This window comes from Suncus etruscus, chromosome 2 (assembly GCF_024139225.1).
Source record: "Suncus etruscus isolate mSunEtr1 chromosome 2, mSunEtr1.pri.cur, whole genome shotgun sequence".
In the NCBI taxonomy this organism is placed as follows: domain Eukaryota; kingdom Metazoa; phylum Chordata; class Mammalia; order Eulipotyphla; family Soricidae; genus Suncus; species Suncus etruscus.
This window is the reverse complement of record NC_064849.1, coordinates 34,944,693-34,954,245: the sequence shown is the minus strand read 5'-3', so window position 1 is coordinate 34,954,245 and position 9,553 is coordinate 34,944,693. Positions and strand designations below refer to the sequence as shown.

The following is a 9,553-nucleotide window of genomic DNA, read 5'->3' as shown; positions in this document are numbered from 1 at the left end:
CATTCCACCCTGTGCCACCCTGGTTGTGCCTTTGTGGCAACAGGAAGCACTCATTAAAAAAAAATATTCCCTTCTCTGTGGGTAGATGCTGAGAGGTGTCAGATCCTTGTAGAAGACACTCAAAGGTCAAGTTAAAATGAAGACTTTTAGCTAAGGACTTTCCCTTCCCATGATCAACAAAAAGTCTCTCCAATATTCAGATTATTCCTGTTTTCACACACACTTGGCTAAAGCTCATTTATGACATCAAATACTACCCGACTTGAATCTCCTAGGCAACCACCAATAGCCTTTTCTTTCCCCATACAAAGAAAATTACATACACGTAAAATTTAGGCTTACTTTTTAAATGTACTACCAGTTGCACTTTTCTTGGTGTGCCTCACATGGTGTGTTCTTTTTTTGAGAAATATATTCTAAACTCCTTGTTAAATGAGTGATTAGGTACACAATTTATAAATTTCATATTTTTTCTCTACATTTTTCTTATTGAAGAGGAGATAAAAAGACTTGACTGATGAGTTGATCAAATAAATCACTGATATTTTTTAAGTTAGATTTAATAAAATTATTGGCAGTCAATTCTTGCCCGAAAGCTTAGGAACCTGTTTCCCAACTAAAAGCTAAGACTCGTACTTTTAGTTTTCTAAATTTTATTGAGACATTGGGGAGAAACAGCCAACATAAATTCTTCATTTTGTCGCGGCTTGCATTTTACCATGTAAGTTGCTCTTTGGATTTGGTTTACAAGTCTCTTTGGCAGTTTCCCCTTCTGTTCCCCTGTTGCTCCTGGTGCTGTTTGAAGTACCTTTGAGCAGAGCCTGGATGGCTAAGTCATAAGTGGGAGCGGTTGTTGCGACTGGCTGTGGGGAAAAAATGTTTGCAACAGAGATCAGAATATATCCATTAACACTATTCCTGCCCAAATATGGACTTAATTTAAAGTTGTCAAGGATCAGCTTGAGATTTTAAGGTGCTAGGAGAGTTAACGCCATATAAGGATCTTTGGAGCACAATTCCCCTACTCTTCTGCCCTCCCTTCACTCACCATCATCGCCCCGTTTTCTGCTCTTGTTGCTGCTTTTTCGGTATTTTCTTTTGCTGCCACCTCTCTTGACTCCCTTGTGAGGAGATCTGCTCTTGCTTTTCCTCATGCCACGGCTCTTTAATTTGTGGCTGGTCGACATTGTAATTGCTGCTGAAATGAGGGAGCTTTGCCAGGCTGGGTGGCCTGCCTCTGGGTATTTAAGGCATTAAATCATTGTGACTTATCAAGGGGTGTGGCTCAGCAGGTGGCATCACTGGACTACTGTGACATCACGGGATATGTTGCACTTTGTTATGTATATAAATTAAGTTGGTACCCTTAAAGCAGCAAAAAGTTGCCCTCAATTTTAAAGTCCTTTTAATGTTAAATGACAAGCATTTAAAGAGTTTTTTTTTTTTTAATTTAAAAACAGGTTTTATTGAATGTCTAAATGTTAGCTCTGTGCTGAGCATCTGGGGGGAATATAGAGGATCACTAAAATGTTTTTTTCTGGATGTAGAAAATGCAATATGTGTTGAATGTGTATTCTGCACATGTTGAAATAAATCTCACAGCATTAGGAGATGACACATATGAACTAAAAGAATTTGACTCTTGGAAATTAAAGTCAATGTAATATAAACATTTCTGCTCTTTTATCTAGTCAAGATGTCTCAACTTTATCTCTGCTGGCACTATGGATTGAATAATTTGGGAAGATTCGTGCATTTGGCACAGCATGTTTGATAACATTCCAGGCCTATCTACCAGATGCTGCTAGAATATCCATAGCTGTGACAACCAAACAGTGAGTGCCTAGGGGGGGTGTGCACAGTCACTTTTTGCTGTGAATCATTGGCGTAACCACCTTTAAAAGTTCAATTCATGCAATGTATTGATCACATGGTATGAAACTGGGTGTTAGAGAAAGAACAAAAATAGACAAGAGATCATGTAGCTTTCAATCTAGTGGAGAGAAAGCTGCTAATCAGATATTGACAAAAATAAAGTAAATATTTCTTCATGATGTTAAGCAGAATCTAGACTGGCTTACCCACTGGGAAACCCTGGGGAAAATGTTTAAGGGATGAACTCTGGGAACATTGGTGGAGTGAGTTTGACACTGGTAGTAGGATTGATGTTGAAATATTGTATTTCTAAAAGTTAATTATGAATAACTGTAATTCACAGTGTTTTAAATAAAAATATTTAAGTTAGTGACCCCAAGATGGGGAATAGGAGTGAAGATGGGAGAGAAGAACAAATAAAAAACAAACAAACAAACAAAAAAACAAAATAAAATATTCAATAGTAATAATTTAGGGGCCTTGCACGTGCTAAACTAGGATGAACTGCAGTTTGATCCCTCTGCATCCCTTATCGTCCCCCAAGCCAGGAACGATTTCTGAATGCATAGCCAGGAGTAACTGACATCCCAAACATTGTATATGGTATACTCTCAAAAGTGTTCCATGAGGGGCCGGTGAGGTGGCGCTAGAGGTAAGGTGTCTGCCTTGCAAGCACTAGCCAAGGAAGGACTGCAGTTCACTCCCCTGGCGTCCCATATGGTCCCCCCCAAGCCAGGGGCAATTTCTGAGTGCTTAGCCAGAACTAATCCCTGAGCATCAAACGGGTGTGGCCCGAAAAACCAAAAAAAAAAAAAAAAAAAAGTGTTCCATGAGTACAAACCCCTGAGCACCACTAAGTGTGATCTCAAATAAAATAATATAAAACACAATGATTCAAAAATATTTGATTATGGCTTTGATCTGTGCCAGGGAGGACATTAATTGGAATATAGAGCTATAGATAGGAGAGAACGATTGGTAATAGATTGGATTTGGTTGATGAAAATGAAGGGTGTCAAAGTGTAACTTCAAATTTTTTTGTAATGCAGCTATTTTAGATGCAGTATTTATTACTAGAATAAAGGCATTGAGCAGCGATGATCATCTATAATTATTGAAAACATTATGGACTCTATATCTTTGAAATCCGAGACAGATAATCAGTGTTGTATATATAGATCTAAATCCTTGGTCCAAAACAATGTTTTCAAAATCTGGACAATCAGCTCTAATGATGTGAAACCTTGTGCTATGTCCCCACCGAGTGCTATGGAGGCAGTGTGCTACAGTTTAGGTCTGAGTTTTATGACTGTGCCATAAACATATGAAATTCAGTTATCTTCTTTTGTAATAAATTGGTTGTGTTGGTAATTTTTAAATGATCTAATTTTGTAATGGTTTCCTTGTAGTTGGGATCTCTAGTTTTATTTCTACTGCATTCTCACAGGTATTGTCATTGCACAGCAAATGGTCAGCCCACAGTTACTTCTAGCCACTGGAGTGTCATGAGAGACATAGCATTAATACATTTTTTTTGTATACCATATCTCAGCATTCTGGAGAGAGAATGGAGAAATGGTAGCCTCTATAACAGGCCCTGTGTGGCTCTGTGATGGCCTTTTCCATCTGCTCCTGCTGACTAAAACACATGCAAAGACACTGGCTTTTAGTGTAGAGGTTGGAGGGGTCTCAAACTCAATATACCTGCGGGCCGCAGGAGGCAAAGTCGGGGTGATCCTTGAGTGCAAAGTCAGTAGTAAGCCTTGAACATTGAGGGGTTTGACCCAAACAACTAAAACAAAACAAAACAAAAAGATTCCTCTAGGGCAGGGCCACAAAATGTTGTACTGAAGACACTGAGAGCAATGAAAACAAATGGGAGAAAACAAACAAACAGATGGGACAACTGAGAATAAAGTTGTGCCTTTTGCATAGGGATGAATTCTTTTTTTTTTTTTTTTTTTTTTTGGTTTTTTGGGCCACACCCGTTAGATGCTCAGGGGTTACTCCTGGCTACGCGCTCAGAAATTGCCCCTGGCTTGGGGGACCATATGGGACACCGGGGGATCGAACCGTGGTCCTTTCCTTGGCTAGCGCTTGTAAGGCAGACACCTTACCTCTAGCGCCACCTCGCCGGCCCCAGGGATGAATTCTTATGTCAGACATGCATGCTAAGAAAACTTTAGCAGCAGATAATTCCAAGTATAGCAGGGCAAAATTATTTTCAGGAAGTTCAGGGTAGGTTGTGAGGTTGGCATCACACTTTTTGAGTGAGGATGGAATATGGGACTTGTTGTGTATGTAAATATTTTGGGGGATTACTATGTTGCTCACCCTAATCTGATTAGGTGATTGTGCCCTACCCTAGGGTGTGACCTGGCATTCTGCCCCCACCCTAGGGTAGGACCTGATTCTGCTTCCACCATTGGTTGGTATCTGATCCCACCATTGGGTGGGACCTGACTCTGGACTATAAGAGCAAGGGTCTGTGGAAGGCGAGGGGCTTTTTGCTGGCTGGAACTGAATCGGAGTCTTTGGACTTCAGTTTTGTCCATCCGAATAAAGCAAATATTTCCACGAGCCTGATTGTCTGCGAGCTGTTTACCCGCCGTTTCACCTCAGAACCGTGGGCTAGACAGGGTGGCAGACACGTGCTCCGAGCTGGAAGAAAAGGGCCTCATTCTCCATCCCTCCATCAGTCAACCTCTTCAGGGGCTGTCCTGCTACAGGACTTTGCTGCCTTTATGCTTTTTTTCCATTTCTGCTCTAGTGTTTTCCAGACCCAAAGCAATCCAGATAAAGTATGATGAGTTTACTTCTGACCCAGTTTAGACTCAGAGTCCTTAAAATTTTTTTAAGAACTGTTGATCCATGCTGCCGAATCTCTCTCTCCTGCTCTCTTTGTTCTTTTTAAATATAGAAACTAGGGTGCAGAGTGGTCACATGAGTTACTTCAAACAATTCAACACAGAAGTAACAGAAGTAGCAGAGACTTCCCCAAAAACTCTAAATTTTCTAGTGGGTTAATTTTTTTGCCTTTTCATCAAAGGAAATCGATATTTTTTGATACCTAATGGGACGCGAAAAAAGAAATGCTTGACTTTATGACAGAGATTTCACCTTTTCGCTCTTGGGGCTGGGTATCATTGTGCTTAGATATGGGTATAGGAACATATTGGTGGCATTGTCTTCTAGAAATGTGATTACTGTGGCTTTGAAGATAAGTGCTTAAGAAGCCAGCATTCCTATCTTAGTTGAAGAAAGGGCAGGCATTGGAAATCATTGTTTTAGAAGTGAGGTCTCTACTTGGGTCCCATCTAACCTGACAAATTTAAATTCACTCCATTAATTTTTCTGGATGTCCAATGAACTTATTCTAAGGACTTCTCAGCAGGTCAAGAATTGAAGCTCTTTAAGAAAGGGCATGGGAGAGTTCCTCACAGTTCTTACACATATCAATGACTCAGTCTGAATCCCTCTCTGAAACCTAAATCTTTCCAGTTGTTGACTTTAAGTGAGGATTGAGAAACTGGGAAGTGTGGACCATCTATCCTGTATACATGTGTTCCCTCTATCTCTGTTCTTCTTGTGTGCTGTGCTGTGCTGTGCTGTGTGTGTGTGTGTGTGTGTGTGTGTGTGTGTGTGTGTGTGTGTGTGTGTGTGTGTGAGTATTTGAGAGAATCAGAATCAGGCAGGACAAAGTTCTCTGAGTCCAGTACTTACTTCATTGAACAGGGAAACAATCCACAGACTTAAAGTCTTAACAAATTTAAGAGGAAAAGGAATGGGGATTTAAGTCTATGTCAGTTCTCTTCCAGTTCTGGAGCTAGAGTGAGCATCTTGGTTTGAAGGCTGGTTTGATTTCTGCCAGATTTGATTCACCCTTCACCTCCATCCCAGCATTTTCCTCCAGGCTACTCTTCCATTGTAAGGGAGATAGTGTTTCCCCAAAATTACATTTCATAAGCAATTCCTGTTTTTAGGAATGTAGATTAGGATGCAAAAAGACAGTAGATCCTTTATGAGAAATAACCCTGAAAAGTTCCTAAGAAGCTACTCCCTCCTCCCGCCCTCCCTTCTTCCCTCTCCCTCTCTCCTACTCTCTCCTATAGGAGTTGCCAGGCTGTTGTTGGTACTGTACCAGGTACTGTGAGTCATGGCTATAGTTGAGTCATCTATAAATTAAAAACTGCCCACCACTTTCTCTAATTGACTTTAAAATAGATCTGACAGTGATTTTCTTTCTTTCATATTAACTTTTTCTTCTATATGTTTTTAAGATTACAGCCAAGAAATCTAATATTGAAGTGAGGAACAAAATTATGAAAAGGCAGTGAGTTCTTAGAGGCAAGGAGTGCATTTTGTAGTCTTCTGGATACATTTAAAGTTCTCTTTTGGAGAGAATTCAAGCTTTCATTTTTATTTCATACTTTTGGGAAAATTAACTCTTTCTATTCCTTAAAGTCATGTGGTACAGTAGAACACAAAACAAATACAAGGAAAACCTAAATTTTATGTTTCAGAAGGTGGTAGATAATGTTCAGCTTAGTCAGTTCCCTGGCCAAACTGAATCCCTATCTGTGACAATGAAAAGCAGTTAATTTCCAGAACATATTGGAAATACAGGTTAAGGCTGAATCCTTTATAAAAATTATATGGGATCGCTTAAAAATTAAAATGAAACTTACATATGATTTAACAATACTACTCATTAGGCATTAAAAGATAAAAACAGAAATCCAAAAATGTATTTGCAGTCTTATGTTTATAGCAGCATCATTTGTAATAGCTCAAATAGAGAATCAACCTCAATGCCTATCAATAGTTGGGGAGATAAAACTGATGTGTATACCCAGTGGAAGACTGCTCTATCTTTACAAAGATGTTTTTGGAAAAAATTATATGACACTTGAGGGGACTATTAAAATTATTAAAAATTAAGAAGAGACTATTGGATGGTTCATTCATATGTGGAATATGAACTGTTAAAACATGTTGGCAAATAAAAAGCACTTGTAGATTCAACAAAAATTATGATTTTTAGAAGTAAACAAAGAGTTCATCAATGGAATGAATAGAGGTGTATTTTTGAAGGTGAGATAACCCTGGAACTTCAGTGGTCAGGATAATAGCTACACAAATATATAAATATAAAGAAAACCCACTGAAATTATGTAACATTACAAAGTAATATAAAGATAAAAGGTCAGGGTACATTATCTGACATTAAAGGGACAAAGTTATAGTAGAAAATATCATATGCATTCAACTAATTGGTCTCCTCTGTTCTTCAGAATGAATGTGCTTTAGTTCATCTGCCAATTAGAGTAAGGAACTGAATTTGGAGGGTTTTCAGAAAAGACATTTTATGGTAAATGGGTTTGGGGGGTGGTATAAGCTATGTTGTATAATGTCACAAACTATAGGAAAAGCTAAACCTAAAACCCAGAGCTTCAAATGCTCTCTGCAGAATTCTTATCATTAAACCAGGAAGCACTACTTTTGAGATTTCTGGTCTCTTTGTTTCCATGTTTTTTCTCTAATTCTCTCTGATCCCTTCATGTTTCCATAGCAACATGACAGGAAGCCTTGAAATCATTCTACTAGTCAAGTTTCACAACTTTACTGAGTTTGAGAATCTTAGGATCTGTGGGTAATCATTGCCATTAAAAGTTGGGAAAAAGGAGACTACTGCCTGAGGCAGATTTACATAAAAGGCAATGGCTTCATAACTGATGATTTCAAGGCATTATGACTGACAAGTTGGTAGGGCACATTGCCCAGAAGACATGAGAGTTATTTCTGGCCTACTTAAAAAAAAAGGAAAAAATATATATGTGTCTATAGTAACTCAAATTAAATCAATAGGGAACATTACAATCTAGCTCTGTCATTTTCAGTTGATTTGATGGAGTTCTACCTTTTACTAAGCAGTATCAGTAGCTCTCATTGATACAAAACAAAGTAGGTTGAAAACATTGGTATTGATAAAGATAGCTTGCTTAATTGTATTACTGCCTATTTAGTTTCTTCATTGTTTAGGTCAGGGGTCTCAAACTCGCGGCCCTCCGGCTGTTTGTGGCCCTCTGTACAACACTTTGTGGCCCTGCCCTAGAGGAATCTTTTTTAGTTGTTTAGTTGTTTGGGTCACATTCCCCAATGTTCAAGGCTTACTATTGACTTTGCACTCAAGGATCACCCCAGCTTTGCCTACTGTGGCCCCCAAGTAAATTGAGTTTGAGACCCCTGGTTTAGGTTTTCTTTTTTTTGGAAAACTTGGTTAGTTGTAGTTGTAATTATACAAAATCTACATTAACTGCTTTTTCTGAAATTTTGAACTTCATATGAGAGTAGTTTAGTGACATTTTGGCATTCATAGCACTATCCTAGTTACAATAGGAATGGTTTGTCCAGGAAGTCATCAATATAAAGACTTGATTTTTAATAGAAATTAAAGAAAGAGGGCAAGAGAGATAGTATAGCGGTAGGGCGGTTTGCCTTGTAAGAAACAGACAGGACAGTTTGAATCCCGGCATTGTCCCCTGTGCCTGCCAGGAGTGATTTCTAAGCACAAAGCCAGGACTAACCCTAGTGCCGCTAGGTGTGGCCGAAAAAAAAAAATCAAAGGAAGACCCAGATTTAGTATAGTAGTGATTATATCTTTTTGTCAAGAAATTCATGGTACTCACAGAGACTGGCACACATCACAAAGAACAAGAACAATCAGTGCTGGCAGGGGTGTGGGGAGAAAAGAACTCTCATTTACTGCTGGTGGGAATGCCATCTAGTCCAGTCTTTATGGAAAACAATATGGAGATTCCTCAAAAAACTGGAAATTGAGCTCCTATTTGACCCAGCTTTAGCACTCCTAGAGATATACCCTAGGAACACAAAAATCCAATACAAAAATTTCTTCCTCATACCTATATTCATTGCAGCACTTTTTACAATAGCCAGACTCTGGCTATTGGTTGCTGAAACAATCAAGATGCCCTTCAACAGATGAATGGCTAAAGAAACTGTGGTACATATACACAACCAAATATTATGTGGGCTTCAGGAGAGATGAAGTCATGAAATTTTCCTATACATGGATGTACATGGAATCTATTATGCTGAGTAAAATTAGTCAGCAGGAGAGAGACACAGAGTAGTCTCAATCATCTATGGGTTTTAAGAAAAATGAAAGACATTTTTAGCAGTATCTCAGAGACAAGAAAGATGAGGGCTGGTAGGTGCAGCTCATGACATGAAGCTTTAAAAAAGACAAAATTGTTCTTTGCATGACTGAAACCCAACTACAATTATGTTTGTAATCACGATGTTTAAATAAACAAATTATAAAAAAAATTTAAAACAATAAAACTAAAAAAGAAAACGAAATTCACGCTGCTGGGTAGTCTATTTTTGTGTGGAAAATTGGAAGGCAATGCCATTAAGATGTCCAGGAGTTCTAATAAGTACAATATATTATTTATTATTTATATAATATTTATTTGCTTACTAGATCATTGACCTACAATACTAACAGTGGTACTTGCTTAATGCTACAAGGAATCAAAAATAAAATGGAACTTAAACATATCTAGGATTATGCTGAAGAGTCTTAAACACACGGTAATTTGACATATTCAAAATTGGTTATTACTTGGTTCAAGACATATTCAAGATTGTTATT

General features: G+C 38.4%; 1 protein-coding gene across 1 annotated transcript; it reads right to left on the bottom strand.

Moving 5' to 3' along the window:
• Positions 1–834: 834 nt before the first annotated feature.
• On the bottom strand, positions 835–1,187 carry TNP1 (transition protein 1). The gene is made up of 2 exons (XM_049767663.1): positions 1,049–1,187; positions 835–863 (listed from the first exon to the last, which is right to left on the bottom strand). Exons 1-2 carry the CDS (start codon positions 1,185–1,187, stop codon positions 835–837), a joined length of 168 nt encoding a protein of 55 aa, XP_049623620.1.
• Positions 1,188–9,553: the final 8,366 nt, after the last annotated feature.

What these genes read in the sequence shown, in the direction of transcription:
- TNP1 (XM_049767663.1), bottom strand. Translation starts at nt 1,187, where the DNA reads ATGTCGACCAGCCACAAATTAAAGAGCCGTGGCATGAGGAAAAGCAAG. An exon ending in CAGAAAACGGGGCGATGATG is followed by an intron (nt 864 to 1,048) that starts GTGAGTGAAGGG and finishes TTTTCCCCACAG; the next exon opens with CCAGTCGCAACAACCGCTCC.